An 18,080-nucleotide genomic window follows, 5' to 3' on the forward strand; every position below is an offset into this window, starting at 1 on the left:
AGAGAATATTTGCAGCTCGGGGTTGAAAATGAGGTGTCCTTGGTGGTCTCTGAGCTTGGTGGCTTTCTTGCAGACGTTTCATGACCCAACTAGGTAATATCATCAGTGCTAGAAGAAGTGGGGTTTACTACTCTCTGTTTATATACAAGTATATTAACACTTTTGGTACCAACACTAACAGGGCAAGTCTCAACACCTTTTTTTCTATCATCGTGACCAGAACTGGATGCCATATTCCACACTAGTGTTGTCACTAGTGCAGTGTAAAACAGTAGTAACACTAGACAATCATGTATCTGGCTCCAGTTACCTATGGCTTGAGCAAATATCTGAAGAGTCCTAAATGCCAGCTTCCTTGGATCTGGAGAGATGCACTGGCCAGTAGCTGGATTAGATGATTTCTGAGGTCATTTGGACTCCACAATTCTATGATTTTTAGGATGTATGGACCCCAGCATTTGCCTGAATGTCCTAGTGCTTACACTAACAGAATAACAGAGCTGGAAGGGACCTTGGAGGTCTTCTAGTCCAACTCTCTGCTCAACCCTATACCATTTCAGACAAATGGTTGTCTAATCTCTTCTTCAGTGTTGGAGCACCCATAACTTCTGAAGGCAAGCCATTCCACGAATTAATAGTTCTGCCAGGGAATTTCTCCTTAGTTCTAGACTGGTTCTCTCCTTGATTAGTCTTCATCCATTGCTTCTTGTCCTGCCTTCAGGTGCCTTGAAGAGTAGGTTGACTCCCATCTTCTTTGAGGAAGCTCCTGAGATATTGGAACACAGCTAACATGTCACCCCTAGTCCTTCTTTTCATTAAATTAGACATACCCAATTCCTGCAACTGTTCTTCATATGTTTTAGCCTCCAGGACCCTAAACTGTCCAAACCATCATGTAGTGACACAAGCCGAATCCACCTTCCAGTGCTGCATTAACCATAATCTCCTTGGCACTTGTTGTGGCCTGCCAGCAGCCCACGAAGCTAGAAGCGGAGTCAGACAGTGAAGAGGCTGGGGAGGACCATGGGCCAGTCCTGGAGTCTGGGGAAGGCCCAGACAAGGACTCTGGGTCGAAGGCCGAGATGGAGGCAGCGCCATCTGGGAGTGATGCACGGACTCCGGAACCTCCAGAGTTGGACAACAGAGAGGCAGAGGAATATGAGGAGCCTGTTCCTAGTGCCTGCATGCGCAGAGCTGCCAGAAGGCAAGAGCAGCTAAAGCAAAAAGGACGACTCGGGAGTAAGGCCAGGAGATGATTGGCCCCTCCAATAAGGCTTAAAAGAGCAGCAAAGGCTCTTGGGCTCTTTGTAGGAAAGCAGCATTGCTAAATCTGTTTTCCAGTCGGCGTCTCTTGTTTCTGAACTTCGTGGGTGGGGCTTTGCCCGAATAGTCGTCTGGACTATTGTAATGCTTTCTACATGGGGCTCCCCTTGAGGTGCACTCGGAGGCTCCAACTGCATAGAGTGTGGCCGCGCGGGTGGTTATGGGAGCAACGTGGAGTTCCCATGTAACACCTCTCCTGCGCGAGCTGCACTGGCTCCCGGTGGTCTTCCGAGTGCGCTTCAAGGTTCTGGTTACCACCTTTAAAGCGCTCCATGGCTTAGGACCTGGTTATCTACGGGACCGCCTGCTACCACCAATAGCCTCCCACCAGCCAGTACGCTCCCATAGAGAGGGGCTCCTCCGGGTGCCGTCAGCTAAACAATGTCGACTGGCGGCCCCCAGGGGGAGAGCCTTCTCTGTGGGGGCACCTACGATCTGGAACGAGCTCCCCCCGGAGATACGGAGGATCCCGGATCTGCGCACCTTCCGTCGCGCGCTTAAGACTTTTTTATTTCATCAAGCTGGCCTGGCGTAAATCTTCTCCCTTTTAAATATAAATTTTAATTTGTTTTAAATTATGGGGTATTTTAAATTCAGCCAAATTATTTAATTCGTTTTTAATCTATTTTAAATTTTTTATATTTATGTGTTTTAGCTTGTGGCTGTTCACCACCCCGAGTCCTTCGGGAGAAGGGCGGTATAGAAATTTAATAAAATAAATAAATAAAATAAATTTGCCAAGAAAGGCCTTTGGCAGGGTGCCAAAGCAGATAAAGATTTGTGATAAACCCGAAGGACTTTTCCTGAAGGACTTGTTTTAGAATTAATTTGGACTAAACTGGGAATGAAGTCGTTCTCAGCTGTTATAATAAAGTAATTTTGTTTGAGACTAATTGTGTCCTGTAATGACTAAGTGAGCCTAGGTCACAACAGGACTAATAATTTCCCCCCACCTTTGCATTCTCAGACAGCTTTTGCTCAGAAGGAAAGGCAAGCATGTGTTCTCATGAATGAATAGCTGGGCAGATCAGGTTGTCACAACAACCAATCCCAAACACACCACGGTCTCCTGCGTGCCTCTGGGAACACAATCGAGTTGTCGCCTCTCCCGCAGAATTAAAGCCCGCTGCTAGATGCAGACTTAGAAAGGTGCGAGCCGCCCAATCGCAAAACAACATTTCCAGACAATATTTGCACTGTTGGTGTGGACACGGATGCCAGATCACACCTCTGCTTTTCGCTGCTGGTATGTTTCTTTTTTATAAAACTTCAGCGACAAATGTCAAGGATGGTAGCTCTAAATATATTTGTCTGAGAACAAGGTCCAAGAGGTAGAAATAATTGGATTTGTGCGGCAGCCATCCTAGGGGGGAACACAGTGTGATATTATTCTGTTAAAAAACAAAAGCAAAATAGCATCTTTGTTTAATTGAATAAGCTTTGGTATAAAGTTTATTTATTTGTATTTATTTATTTATCCGTCCTTAACATGGACTATGTCACGTTCACAGGAAGAGAGACGGCCTCGTTTCTCGGTCCAGTATTAAGCTGCGCAGAGATCAGCTGGGGATGCCTAGAAAAATTCATCTGATGTATAACTACCACTTTGTCAACTGTTTTAAAAGAATCACCAGAATCAGCAATCTCCCCAAATTGTGTGTATGTGTGTGGGGAAGGAGAATGTGCCGTTTTTAACGAAGATAATGTATTTTTAAGCATACTTACGGGATTAAGAATGAGTATGAAAATAGAACTGTAATGATAATGTTGCTGTTGTTGATAGTTGTGAAGTCGTGTCTGATCCCATGGACAACATTCCTCCAGGCCTTCCTGTCTTCTACCATCCTCTGGAGTCCATTTAGGCTCATGCCGATTGCTTCAGTGACTCCATCCAGCCACCTCATTCTCTGCCGTCCCCTTCTTCTTTTGCCCTCCATCGTTCCCAGCATTAGGCTCTTCTCCAGGGAGTCCTTCCTTCTCATTAGGTGGCCAAAGTATTTGAGTTTCATCTTCAGGATCTAGCCTTCTAGAGAGCAGTCTGGGTTGATCTCCTCTAGGACTGACCGGTTGGATCGCCTTGCAGTCCAAGGGACTCGCAGGCGTCTTCTCCAGCACCAGAGTTCAAAGGCCTCCATTCTTTGGCCCTCAGCCTTCCTTATGGTCCAACTTTCACAGCTATACATTGCAATTGTGGGAATGTTGTGGGAAAACCATAGCCTTGACTATACGTGCTTTTCTTGGCAGGATGATGTCTCTGCTTTTTAGTATGCTGTCTAACTTCGCCATAGCTTTCCTCCCCAGGAGCAAGCATCTTTTAATTTCTTGGCTGCAGTCCCCATCTGCGGTGATCTTGGAGCCCAGGAAAATAAAATCTGTCGCTACCTCCATTTCTTCCCCATTTATGATAATATCACTATGAAACTAATGAAAGGGCTTTACCTTTACTTCAAATTATTCCCTCTTCTTCATCCTCCCCCCCTCCTCCTTTCACTTTCATGTTATTACTCTGGTGTTACAAACACTTTGTGGGAACTAGAATGAGCTTAGGCGCAAAAGAGGAATAAGAATCATACAGAAAAGTTCCCTAATATAATACTTGCATTTTTTTCTGAGCGAAAGCACCTCTCTTGATACACAGCACAGCAATGCTGCCACTACTTAATAAAAACTTTTTTTTAAAACCAAGGATGATAGGAAATACAGCAATTACATTTTTGTTGAGCTCATTTTTGGGAGGAAAAAGGAGAAAATAAATAAAGCGTTGTAGGAAAAGTAGTTGAATTTTAGGAGTGACCGTCTATGGAGACGCTACATCAGAGAGTACCCCCCAAAATACTATCCAAACAGCATCTGTTCTGTGGCTATCAGGGTCTACTAGAGGGAGTAGGGCTGTCCCCATTTTTTCCCCCTATCTTTGGAGTATTTTGCGTGGGAGGGGAGGAAGAAAATGGCATTGCTCTAGTTTTACTCTGCAAATCCCCTGATGCCATCCGAAGCCAACAGAAGCTGCATTCCTGGTCCTCCAGAGGCTGAAAACATCTGGCGTGAATAAATTGCAATTATGAACCTAAGCCAAGAAGCTTTTCTCAACACAGATGTAAAATCCGTGACGGAGGACAGCAGCATTGCCTGCTTGGTGTGGGTGGCTCAGACGAATTCTGACATTGCAAGGTCAGCCAAACCAAGGGATAACCCCTGTGGCTATTTTTTTTTTTTCGGATCTTGAAGGTGAAGACATGCCTTTCCAATTTTTTCAACGGCACGGTGCTCACAAATCCAGATTCTCTGGTTCCTTGAACGGTCAACACTGGCGGTTTCTGAGGAGCAATTTGGATTATTCCAGAGAGGCCTTCCCTCTTTCAGGTGAGAGCATCCTTACCCAGCCAGAAAAAGGACCTAGCCGTCTTCTTCTCTCCGAGAAACCGAATAATCTTCTCCGAGCATCCCAGAGATCCAGGAAGAGGCTATCAGAGCCACAGAGCTACACTTCGAAGCTCAGCCTGATGAGCCAAACTCAAAAGGACCACGTTGCTCAAGTTGAATACTGCCTCAGCCAACACCCCTTAGCCCTCTACCCAAATTTTGAAGAAAGCATTCCTGCAGAGGTGAGAACATACATTTCTGCCCATTTTTTTTTTTTTTACAAAAATCTTTCAATAGTAGTCACATTTGAGCACTGATGATGTTGCCTAGGTTGGTAATGAAATGTCTGTAAGAAAACACCCAAGCTCAGAGAGCACCGAGAACCCCACAGTCCTCCTCCTTCTCCTCCTCTTCCTCTCCACAAACACCACTCCCTTCTAATACTGATGAAGTTACCCAGTTTGGTAGTGAAATGCCCGCAAGAAAACAGCCAAACGCAGAGAACGCCGAGGACCCCTCATTTCAATCCTGAGCTACAAATATTCTCCTTTATTCGAGTCGCATTTCCACTGTTGAGCTTAAAACAGTGTTTCTCAACCTTGGATACTTCAACTCCCAGGATTCCCTAGTCAGCAAGCAAGCTGGTTGTAGAATTCTGGGAGTTGAAGTCCACACATCGTCAAGTAGCCAAGACTGAGAAACACTCTTCTAACATTGTCTCGGCCCGTCTCCACACTTATTGGGCTCCAAATCTTTAAAAGTACCGTGTTTCCCCGAAAATAAGACCCTGTCTTATATTTTTTTGAACCCTGAAATAAGCGCTTGGACTTATTTTCGGGGAGGGCTTATTTTCAGGGAGGGCTTATTTTCACGCATGTGCTCAAAAGCCCAATTGGGTTTATAATCCGGGGAGGTCTTATTTTCAAGGAAACAGGGTACATTTTGTGGGGTGGAAATTTTGGGTGCTTGGGCAATAAAGAATGTAAAGTAAAGGTTCCCCTCGCACATATGTGCTAGTCGTTCCTGACTCTAGGGGCGGTGCTCATCTCCGTTTCAAAGCCAAAGAGCCAGTGCTGTCCAAAGACGTCTCCATGGTCACGTGGCCCGCATGACTAAACGCCAAAGGCGCATGGAACACTTTTTCCTTCCCACCAAAGGTTGTCCCTATTTTTCTACTTGCATTTTTTATGTGCTTTCGAAGTGCTAGGTTGGCAGAAGCTGGGACAAGTAAAGGGAGCTCAACCTGTTACGCAGCACTCGGGATTCGAACCACTGAACTGCCGACCTTTTGATCGACAACCTCAGCATCTTAGCCACTGAGCCAGCGTGTCCCTACATATCTGGAGTCTAATGACCTGACCCCCTAATCATTTTTACTAAAGACTATATTTAATTTATAATTATACTAAGTGGTTTTTTTTTTCTGCCAAGAGAATTCTCAGGATTTATGACTCATAATAAATCATAAGGAGCTGTTCTGGCAGGTATTTGAATAGACAGAATAGACATTTATGGCAGCAAAGAAAATCCCTTGACTCGGTGCATGAATGACATTAACATGGAGTTCTCGGGGTAAATTCCCAGATGGATTTTTTCTTTTAAAAAAAGAAAGTTGCTTGACAAGAAAGAGAAACTAAATGTTGCTTTCTAATTGCTGATTTGCTGGCTTATCAGACCAAGGGCATCTTTGCAGGAAAAGAAGGACCAGGGGAGACATGATAGCAGTGTTCCAATATTTGAGGGGCTGCCACAAAGAAGAGGCAGTCAAGCTGTTCTCCAAAGCACAAAGGACAAGAAGCAATGGATGGAAACTAATCAAGGAGAGAAGCAACCTAGAACTAAGGAGAAATTTCCTGATGGTGAGAACAATTAATCAGTGGAACAACTTGCCTCCAGAAGTTGTGAATGCTCCAACACTGGAGTTGGAGTTGGTTGTACAGACACTGTACAACCATTTGTCTGAAATGATATAGGGTTTCCTGCCTGAGCAGGGGGTTGGACTAGAAGACCTCGAAGGTCCCTTTGAACTCTGCTATTCTATTCTATTCTATTCTGTTCTGTTCTGTTCTGTTCTGTTCTATTTTATTCTATTGCCATCCTAATTGTACACACTTATAACCACACAATTGGTCCCATATTTTCCATTGCTAAGACAGTTGTGAAGTGAGATTTGCCCCCATTTTACGACCTTTCACGCCACAATTATTCGGTTAAATCACTGCAGTTTGTAACATGACTTGTGGGGTGAATCTGGCTTCCCCATTAAGTTTGCTTGTCAGAAAGTCTCAAAAGGGGATCACATGAGCCCAAGACACTACAACTGTCATAAGTACATGCCAGTTGCTAAGCGTTTGAATTTTGATCAGGTGACCATGGGGACGCTGCAAGGGTCCTAAGTGTGGAAAACGGCTATAATTCCGTTTTTCAGTACCATTGTAGGTTCGAACGAATGGGTGTAGGTTGAGAACTACCTGTATGTGGGCAATGCCAACACATGTACGTACAAAGGGGTACTACCTGTTTACAGTGCTTCAACCAAAACAATACAAGACCACACAATAGATACAAACTCAAGGTAAATGCCTGGAATGCACTACCTGACTCTGTGGTTTCTTCCCCAAATCCCCAAAACTTTAACCTTAAACTGTCTACTGCAGACCTCATCCCATTCCTAAGCGCACCAGCGTGCCTTATGTCCCTGTCCTAATATCCCCATTTATTCATATCCTTTTCATGTATTTATAATTATGTTTACACCTGTATCTCTCTCTACTGTAATGCTCTCTACATGGGGCTCCCCTTGAGGAGCACCTGGAGGCTCCAGCTGGTCCAGAATGCGGCCGCGCGGGTGGTTATGGGAGCGACGGGGCGCTCCCATGTGATCCCCCTCCTGTGCAAGCTACACTGGCTCCCGGTGGTCTTCCGGGTGCGCTTCAAAGTTTTGGTTACCACCTTTAGAGCGCTCCATGGCTTAGGACCGGGGTATTTACGAGACCGCTTTCTGCCACCAGTAGCCTCTCACCGACCAGTACGCTCCGATAGAGAGGGGCTCCTCAGGGTGCCATCAGCCAAACAATGTCGACTGGCAGCCCCCAGGGGGAGAGCCTTCTCTGTGGGGGCACCCGCCATCTGGAACAAGCTCCCCCCGGAGATACAGAGGATCCCGGACCTGCTTTCCGCCGTGCCATCAAAACATTTCTTTTCCAGCAGGCCGGCCTGGCCTAGCCTCTCTTTTAAACTTTTTAAACTTTTTAAAATTCTTCAATTTTAAATTTGTCTTATGAATTTGGGGTGTTTTAAATTTCGTTTTCCGGGCCAATTATTTAATTGTATTTTAATGGTTTTTTAACATTTGTATTATATGTATTTTATTTGGCTGTTCACCGCCCTGAGTCCTTCGGGAGTAGGGCGGTATACAAATTCAATAAATAATAATAATAATAAATAATAATAATAATAATCTGTCATAAAATACATGCTTGACAAAATAAAATAAATAAAATATAAATAAAATAAATAAAAGTGCTGTGGTTACCAGCTTGCCTCTTTGACCCCCTCCACGAGATGCCACTGAGCCTTTTCCTTTACTTTCCCTTCTTGTCTCCCTCAATATCCTCCAGATTTCAATTTTACACCTCAATAACAGAATAAGAGATTTGTATGGGACCTTGGAGGTCTTCTAGTCCAACCCCCTTCTTGAGCAGGAGATCCTACACCCCTTCAGACAAATCATCATCCAATCTCTTCTTAAAAACCTCCAATGTTGGAGCACTCAAAACTTCTGGAAGCAAGCTGTTCCACTGATTAATTTTTCCATTGTCAGGAAATTTCTCCTTAGTTCTAGGTTGCTTCTCTCCTTGATCAGTTTCCACCCATTGCTTCTTCTCCTGCCCTCAGGTGCTTTGGAGAACAGCTTGACCCCCTCTTCTTTGTGGCAGCCCCTGAGATATTGGAAGACTGCTATCATGTCTCCCCTGGTCCTTTTTTTCCTGCAAAGATGCCCTTGGTCTGATAAACCAGCAAATCAGCAATTAGAAAGCAACACTTAGTTTCTTTTTCTTGTCAAGCAACTTTCTTCTCTTAAAAAAAAAATCCATCTGGGAATTTACCCCGAGAACTCCATGTTAATGTCATTCGTGCACCGAGTCAAGGGATTTTCTTTGCTGCCATAAATGTCTATTCTGTCTATTCAAATACCTGCCAGAACAGCTCCTTATGATTTATTATGAGTCATAAATCCTGAGAATTCTCTTGGCAGAAAAAAAAAACCACTTAGTATAATTATAAATTAAATATAGTCTTTAGTAAAAATGATTAGGGGGTCAGGTCATTAGACTCCAGATATGTAGGGACACGCTGGCTCAGTGGCTAAGATGCTGAGGTTGTCGATCAAAAGGTCGGCAGTTCAGTGGTTCGAATCCCGAGTGCTGCGTAACAGGTTGAGCTCCCTTTACTTGTCCCAGCTTCTGCCAACCTAGCAGTTCGAAAGCAGGTAAAAAAAATGCAAGTAGAAAAATAGGGACCACCTTTGGTGGGAAGGAAAAAGTGTTCCATGCGCCTTTGGCGTTTAGTCATGCGGGCCACGTGACCACGGAGACATGGTCACGTGGGATATCTGAGATATCGGAACACTGCTATCATGTCACAATGGCGATGCTGAATGTTGCAATGCTGAATGCATGGGGGCAGGGCGATGCTCCCCCTGCCCCCATGCCTGTGCGACCCCTCCACCACCACCACCCCCGTTTTGGGCCTAGGAGGCCTCCCTGCAGCCTCCTGGGCCTAAAAACGGACCGTGGGGGAGGGTGCACATTGCACACACACCCATACCTCGTTTTAGGCCTAGAAGGCCTCTCTGCAGCCTCCTGGGCCTAAAAACAGATCCTGAGGGGGAGGGGGCGCCGCCCCCTATGCATGCGTGCAACCCCTCTGCACACGCGCACGCATCTCCTGCATGTTGCTCCCCCACAAAATCAGCTGGCCGGAGTAGGTGCGTGTCCATGCGCTGTGGAGCTGACCTGGCCGACCGCTCGCAGGCCCGCAGAAAGGACTCCGTGTGCCAGCTGTGGGTTCGCCATCACGGGTGTAAGGTGTGTGTAGGTATGTATTGGTGTGAACAGTCAGTCCCGCTGGGAGACTTTATTTAATTCACTCTATTTGTGTTTGCAGACCTTATCCTTTGATATGCGGATTGGGTCTGGGGGTGGGTTGGAGGCTTGAGGAAGTTTGAGTAAAGGGCTTTTCCCCCATTCGCTATTTTCACTTGATTCATTTAGTTTCAGCGTGACTGTCAATCATCTAGTGGGGACGCCCGTTTCTCAGTCCATTGTGGATGGAGTCTGTTGATGTTTTAAACGAAGATGGAAACAGTCTATAAAGAATAAAAAAATCTGTTTTGCATAGAAAACGTCTCACAAAATCCAGATCCTCCTGCGGGAAAAATACTTGCCTTCCAAACAAATCGACCTCCAGGATGAATCGAGGTCACAGTTTCCTTTAAAAGCCAGGATGAAGCGAGGCTTTTGCGAAATTTTATCTCTGTTCCAGGGAAGTTCAGAGACCCCTTTGGGAAGTTGCAAACTTTGTCACATTTGCCACACAACCCTTGCTATCTCTGAGCTGATACGGGGAGGGTGGATTCTCTCCCCTGAGTTCAACAAGGATAGGAAATTCCCCGTATTTATCTCCTCCGCCTAAAAGGCGTAAGAAGAGAGGGGATTTTCGCTGTTATTACAATTCAAAGTACGAGAGAAAAGGCCGCCACTGTTTTTCAGCTAAATAAACAGAAAAACAGCATCCGGACCTCCGTTCTTGGCACATCTTGTACTCCAGACAGAAGTGGTATTTACTCCAGCTAGCATGTTCCTGATTTTGAGGCCGAGGCTTTCGTTCCCTCCTCTTCACAAAGGAGTCCTTCCTTTTTTTTTTTTAGGCCTGTTCCAGAATTTTCCGGTTTGCTGATGATGAGGGTTGGTTTCGGATTATCTGGAAGCATTTGTCTGACCCCTTGGCCCCTGACCCGTTTCCACAGGAGGGAGAGAGGTTAATCAGGTGCAAGAATCTGGCTGGCCTTGGGTGTCTCTTGGCAATTGGTCTGGAGCCAGACTTGGGTGACATATTTAGGTTCACAGAGTTCTTTTCTTTTCTTTTCTTTTCTTTTCTTTTCTTTTCTTTTCTTTTCTTTTCTTTTCTTTTCTTTCCTTTCTTTCCCTTCTTTCCTTTCCTTCCTCCCCTCCCCTCCCCTCCTTTTTTCCTTCATTCCTTCCTCTCCCTTCCTTTCCCTCCCTCTCCCTTCTTTCCCTCCCTTTCCCTTCTTTCCTCCCTTCCCCTCCCCTCCCTCCCTTCCTCCCTTTCCCTTCCTTTCCCTTCTTTCCTTTTCTTCCTCCCCTCTCCTCCTTCCTTCCTTCCCCTCCCCTCCCTTTCCTTTCCTTTCTTTCCTCCCCTCCCCTCTCTTCCTTCCTTCCTTTCCCTTCTTTCCCTCCCTTTCCCTTCTTTCCTCCCTTCCCCTCCCCTCCCTCCCTCCCTTCCTTTCCCTTTCTTTCCCTTCTTTCCTTTCCTTCCTCCCCTCTCCTCTTTCCTTCCTTCCTTCCCCTCCCCTCCCCTCCCTTTCCTTTCTTTCCTCCCCTCCCCTCTCTTCCTTCTTTCCTTTCCCTTCTTTCCCTCCCGTTCCCTTCTTTCCTCCCTTCCCCTCCCCTCCCTCCCTTCCTTTCCCTTTCTTTCCCTTCTTTCCTTTCCTTCCTCCCCTCTCCTCCTTCCTTCCTTCCTTCCCCTCCCCTCCCTTTCCTTTCTTTCCTCCCCTCCCCTCTCTTCCTTCTTTCCTTTCCCTTCTTTCCCTCCCTTTCCTTTCCCCCTTCCCCTCCCCTCCCCCCTCCCTCCCTTTCCCTTCCCTTCTTTCCTTTCCTTCCTCCCCTCTCCTCCTTCCTTCCTTTCCCTCCCTTTCGTTTCCTTTCTTTCCTCCCCTCCCCTTCCTTCCTTCCTTCCTTCCCCTTCCTTTCCCTCCCTTTCCTTTCCTTCCTTCTTTTCCTCCCCTCCCCTTCCTTCCTTCCTTCCTTCCTTCCTTCCTTCCTTCCTTCCCCTTCCTTCCCCTCCCTTTCCTTTCCTTTCCTTCCTTTCCTCCCCTCCCCTCCCCCTCCTGCCCTTCCCAGCTTTTCAAGGAAGTCATGAGTATCCTGGACCCAGAGGTGCTTCCTACCGACCAAGAACCTGATGCCAGCCTTGGTGGAGAACCCTGCCCTCCTCCTACGATCCCTTCCCTCCTGGAAGACAAAAGGAACAGACAAGCAAGGGCCCCACAGGCCAAACGGTGAGTGCCAGGCCACGGATAATGCATCACAAATCATGACATCAACTACCACGAGCACCTACCACAGGGCCGGCATTTCCACAATATGCAAGCCATAACCAAAGTACTCGGGCAGTGGCACCATGGCATATCCCAACCCAACCCAGCAGGGGTAGGTTCTACTTACCTTTACTACCGGTTTGCAATGGGACCGCATGCGCAGAAGCTTCCTGACGACGTCCGGGTTGGTGGGTGGAGCCTCCCGCCGGTTTTACTACTGGTTCTATAGAACCCGTGTGAACCGGGGGGCAACCCACCACCGCTTCAGACAAATGGTTATCCAACATCTTCTTAAAGACTTCCAGTGTTGGAGCACTCACAACTTCTGGAGGCCAGCTTTTAGAAATGGAGATTTGGTAATCCATTCAGAAAGACTGGGTCAGACAGAAACTCCAGATAAGCGATTAGGCAAGCCAAAAGGATTGAGAGGATTAGCTCAGACGAGCACCTAGGATTTGCATTTCTCCTTTTGCCTATAGAGCCAGCCATGACCCCACAAGAATCTGATAACAGCCGATAGAACATTAAAGGACATGTTAGAATAGAATAGAATAACAGAGTTGGCAGGGACCTTGGAGGTCTTCTAGTCCAACCCCCTGCCCACGCAGTAAACCCTACACCACTTCAGACAAATGGTTATCCAACATCTTCTTAAAAACTTCCAGTGTTGGAGCATTCACAACTTCTGGAGGCAAGTTGTTCCCCTGATTAATTTTTCTGTCAGGAAATTTCTCCTTAATTCTAAGTTGCTTCTCTCCTTGATTAGTTTCCACCCATTGCTTCTTGTCCTGCCTTCAGGTGCTCTGGAGAATAGCTTGACTTGAAATAAAAGCTGGTTACCCAAATTTTGCCGGGAACAATTGTAAATGTGAGAACTTCACTTGTTTCAGGCTAAAGAAATTATAATAAACCGAGAATTATCTATGCATGTATAGTTTTCTCTCCAATACACTGACATCTGCTTGACTCCTGACCGCCACCTTGTGGTGATACGTTGATCAACAGTTTTCAGAGCCTTCTAGTTAGTATCTTTGAGGAAGATAAACTCCACACTTCCCCAAATATCTGGTTTGTTTCTTACTATGCATTCAAACTAAACAAACCAGGAAAGCTAAACAAGGTTAGCTGTTTGGTCAGCTGTCCCAGAACCACATGCTGTTGGTGATTCTGCTTCATCAATAAACCAACTTTCTTTCCAGTCAGCCTCCATTTTATTCCTGGCTTGGAACTGGACCGGGGATTTTTCTTCCTACACTACCATCTTGAAGCTCCGGATTGGTCCCTACGGATTCCTTTGGTTATTGTACTTAGGAAAAATAACTTATTAATAAATAATAATAACTTATTAATAATAATAACTTATTAATAATAATAACAATAATAATAATAACAACAACAACAACAACAACGTACCGGGACTTACAAATTGAAGTTGAGCGACTGTGGAAAAAGAAATCGTGTGTTGTCCCGATTGTAATTGGAGCCCTTGGAGCAATGCCCAAAGGGCTACCCCGCTATGTAGAAATTCTAAATTTGCCAGACTTGAACATTTTGACTCTACAAAAAACCACCTTACTCGGAACAGCTTACATCCTCTGATGATACCTTAACAGTTCCTAGGTCCTTGGTTAGGACTCGAGCTGCTGAGCTATTAACCAGCCTCAAAGGCTGTGAATCTCACTAAAGATTAAAAAATAATAATAATAATAATAATAATAATAATAATAATAATAATAATAAAAATAAGGGCCTGGTGGCTCAGCAGACTAAAAGCATTGTGATTAACACCAGCTGCCTGCAATTACTGCAGGTTCGAATCTCGCCAGGCTCAAGGTTGACTCAGCCTTCCATCCTTTCTAAGGTAGGTGAAATGAGGACCCAGTTTGTGGGGGCAATAAGCTGACTTTGTATAAATATACAAAAGTATGAAGGCTATTGCTTAACGCATTGTAAGCCGCCCTGAGTCTCCAGAGAAGGGCGGCATATAAATCAAATTAAAATTAAAAAAAAAATTCAGTGATATTAATTAGTCCCATCAGAGCAGAGATAATAAGGCTGTAGTTTCGTGCTTAGACGGGGAGAAGATCTCATTAAACATCGTGGGGTTTGCTGCTTGATCAATATGGATGTGTAAATGTTTCTTTACAGCAAGGATCCAGGAAACAAGGCTCCGTACACCTGGTTCTCCCCCACAAAAGTAGCAGCAAGAGAATTGAAAGCCAGGTTGAATTACGTCCCTCCTCTCGACGAGAATATCAAGCGAGCCACCAAAGAACTTTGCGATGGATTCAATTCCCTAGTAAGTCAAACAATTTCTGTATCAATTTCTCAAGCTTGGCCCCTTTAAGACATGTGGACTTCAACTCCCAGAATTGGCTGACTGGGGGATTCTGGGAGTTGAAGTCCACCTACCTTAAAGAGGCCAAGCCAGTGGTGAATTCTGAACCGGTTGTGGTCATAAGACAAGGACGACCTGCGAGTCAAACCATTTCACAGAACGAAATACCTCTTTTGCTGGATAAAAATTAGAGGTGGTATTCAGTCGGTTCACACCGGTTCGGGTGAATTGGTAGCGGCGATCACAGGTGGGCCCACCTGGCCCCACCCCACCCCGCCCCGGCTCTATGCCTTCCTATTTAGCCACGTTTTCGAGGCTGGGCGCATGTGTGGAAGGCACGCCCACGAGCAAAGCACATGCGCAGAAGACCAGGCGCATGCAAAAAAGGTGTGCATGTGCCAAAGCGAACATTCGCACGCGGGACGAACCGGTGGAAACAATATATGAAACCCACTTCTGATAAAAATGATGTGCCTGTTGGATACTTGCGCTTTTGATTTTGAGTTCCTATTTCAGGGAGGGGAGAAGTACAGCGTAGATGAAAACACCCTTCTAAGTATGTTTGATGCGGCTTACGAGACCACCCTCCCAATGTTTCACCCGCTGCGTGTTGAGGAACTCCGTGATCTACCCATGGACCTGAAGAAGCATTTTGGGATGCTACCTTCTCGAGCTCTTAGAAAGAAACCTGATCAGGATATTAGGCCTTCTAAGGTGGGTGACCTCTAACATCCAAGTACACAGGGCTGTGAATGAAGATTTCATTTTCATTTTTCATTTTTTTTTTCATTTTATTAAATTTGTATACCGCCCTACTCCCGAAGGACTCAGGGCGGTGAACAGCCATAAAATAAAACATATAGATACAAAATTTAAAATAGAGATAAAACTAATTAAATAAATTTGGCTGAACCATTTTAAAACCCCAATAAATTAAAACCAATTTAAAATTCCATTTAAAAAGAGGAAAAATTTAGGTCAGGCCAGCTTGATGGAATAAGAACGTCTTAAGCGCGCGACGGAAGGTACGCAGATCCGGAATCCTCCGTATCTCCGGGGGGAGCTCGTTCCAGATCGTAGGTGCCCTAAGATTGTTTGGTAAGCCTTGACTTTTGTTTAGAAGAACCGAAGACTTTTCGCTTGCAGAGAAAAAACAGAGATACTTCATACAGAGAATCCTTGATTTACAAGTGGTACGTTATGATCAGAGGTGGTATTCAGCCGGTTCGTACTGGTTCGCCCGAACTGGTAGCGGAAATCTGCCTTCGCTCTATGCCATCCCATTTAGTCACGTTAGTGAGGCCTGGCGCATGCATGGAAGGTGCGCATGCCAGCAAAGCACATGCGCGGAAGGCTGGGCGCATGCGTGGATGGGGCCCGTGTGAACGAAGCGAGCGAGCATGCACGCGCACTCACATTTGCAAACTGGTAGGAAGGTAGGTGAATATCACCCCCGGTTATGATGTACCTTCTAGAGCTCCTATGACCCAGTTTCAACGTTCCAATGGCTAGGGCCACCCTGCGGTCATGTGATCACATCACTGTCTTGCATTTATGGCCTTTTGTGGTCACATGACTAAGATTTATGATGTTTCTTTGCTGTACACCAACATTTATTTCTAGCCAAAAAAAAACCCCCAAGGGATACAACGGACTCATTTAGCAACCGCAGTGTTCGCTTTGCCCTGCTCAATGACTGAAAGTCTGTAGAGATTCTCCGTCATCCAGGTCATGGTTTGTCCCAAAGGTGCTTTTTTCAGGAGGCAACTGGACTTTCTTTCTTTTTTTTTCTTTTGAAGACGTTTCACTTCTCATCCAAGAAGCTTCTTCGGCTCTGACTGGGCGGTGGGGAATGGAAGGATTTATATTCCTTGCAGACAGCTGGTCATTTGCATCCTTTTTAGAAAGTCGTTGAGGCCACTTGGAGGTTTATCTGTGTCCTCAAGGTCACCTGAGTAGTGAAAATGGTTCCTGTAGTCAACAATTTTTCTGTGGAAATCCCTTCCTACTCCAACACCATTCAAAGGATTTCCAGAGGAAAAAATTGCAGGAAGGGAGACATAATGGGATAGGTCAACTCCTAACCTTGGACCCCATGAAAATGATGTCCCTTCCCTCTTTCTTTTCTCCCAGGACGCTTGCCAATCCAGATGGGAGAGGAAGATCAGATATGGAGCTTGGTATCTGGACCCAAAGACGTGGAAAAAACAGAATGTGAATGAACCTTTAGAAAACCCAAAAGAGAGCAGCCTCAAGAATTCTAGAAGGCTCTTAAGTGAAGAGGTATGTTGCAAGTTCCTGTTGGGAGGCAGGGAGGGAGAGGGGGAGCAGGAGGAGGGAAAGGAGGAAGGGGAGGAAGAGGAGAAGAAGGAGCAGGAGGAGGGAAGGAAGGAAAAGAAGGAAGGAAGGAAGGAAGGAAGGAAGGAAGGAAGGAAGGAAGGAAAGGAAGGAAGGGTCTTAATATGAAGAGATTATGAAGAGGAGGGAGGGAGAGGGGGAGCAGGAGGAGGGAGGGAGGGAAGGAAGGAAGGAAAGGAAGGAAGGAAGGAAGGAAAGGAAGGAAGGGGCTTATTATGAAGAAATTATGAAGAGGAGGGAGGGAGAGGGGGAGCAGGAGGAGGGAAGGGAGGAAGGAAGGAAAGGAAGGAAGGAAGGGACTTATTATGAAGAGATTATGAAGAGGAGGGAGGGAGAGGGGGAGCAGGAGGAGGGAAGGGAGGAAGGGAGGAAGAGGAGAAGAAGGAGCAGGAGGAGGGAGGGAGGGAAGGAAGGAAGGAAAGGAAGGAAGGAAGGAAGGAAAGGAAGGAAGGGGCTTATTATGGAAATTATGAAGAGGAGGGAGGGAGAGGGGGAGCAGGAGGAGGGAAGGGAGGAAGGGAGGAAGAGGAGAAGAACGAGCAGGAGGAGGGAAGGGAGGAAGGAAGGAAAGGAAGGAAGGAAGGGACTTATTATGAAGAGATTATGAAGAGGAGGGAGGGAGAGGGGGAGCAGGAGGAGGGAAGGGAGGAAGGGAGGAAGAGGAGAAGAAGGAGCAGGAGGAGGGAAGGGAGGTAGGAAGGTAAGGAAGGAAGGAAGGAAGGGACTTATTATGAAGAGATTATGAAGAGGAGGGAGGGGGGAGGGGGAGCAGGAGGAGGGAGGGAGGGAGGAAGAAGGGGAGCAGGAGCAGGAGGAGGGGAAGGAAGGAAGAAGGAAGGAAGGAAGGAAGGAAGGAAGGAAGGAAGGAAGGAAGGAAGGGACTTATTATGAAGAGATTATGAAGAGGAGGGAGGGAGAGGGGGAGCAGGAGGAGGGAGGGAGGGAGGAAGGAAGGAAGGAAGGAAGGAAGGAAGGAAGGTAAGGAAGGAAGGGACTTATTATGAAGAGATTATGAAGAGGAGGGAGGGAGAGGGGGAGCAGGAGGAGGGAGGGAGGGAGGGAGGAAGAAGGGGAGCAGGAGCAGGAGGAGGGAAGGAAGGAAGGAAGGAAGGAAGGAAGGAAGGAAGGACTTATTATGAAGAGATTATGAAGAGGAGGGAGGGAGAGGGGGAGCAGGAGGGAGGGAGGGAGGGAGGGAGGGGAGGAAGGAAGGAAGGAAGGTAAGGAAGGAAGGAAGGAAGGGAAAGAAGGAAAGAGAAAGAGTCCTTATTCTGATTTTTGGATGATTTTTGCAGGATGCCAAGCTCATACACCTTCATGGAACTCACGCTTTCCAGGAATTTCTTGTAAAAAAGG

At 46.2% G+C, this 18,080-nt stretch overlaps 1 protein-coding gene across 1 annotated transcript in view; it reads left to right on the forward strand.

Annotated features, from left to right (window-relative positions):
* Window positions 1-4,559: 4,559 nt before the first annotated feature.
* Window positions 4,560-18,080, forward strand: part of LOC139320593 (protein FAM47E-like) — a 20,971-nt gene continuing 7,450 nt past the window's right edge. The window contains exons 1-6 of the mRNA XM_070948979.1: window positions 4,560-4,928; window positions 11,832-11,989; window positions 14,177-14,327; window positions 14,883-15,080; window positions 16,500-16,649; window positions 18,020-18,080. The exon at window positions 18,020-18,080 is cut by the window's right edge and continues 1 nt beyond it. Of these exons, the coding sequence (XP_070805080.1) occupies window positions 4,560-4,928; window positions 11,832-11,989; window positions 14,177-14,327; window positions 14,883-15,080; window positions 16,500-16,649; window positions 18,020-18,080 (1,087 nt within the window). The remainder of the gene's footprint in view (window positions 4,929-11,831; window positions 11,990-14,176; window positions 14,328-14,882; window positions 15,081-16,499; window positions 16,650-18,019) is intronic.

Source organism: Pituophis catenifer, unplaced genomic scaffold (genome assembly GCF_029215685.1).
Source record: "Pituophis catenifer annectens isolate HBS135680 unplaced genomic scaffold, rPitCat1.0.hap2 SCAF_8, whole genome shotgun sequence".
Lineage (NCBI taxonomy): Eukaryota > Metazoa > Chordata > Lepidosauria > Squamata > Colubridae > Pituophis > Pituophis catenifer.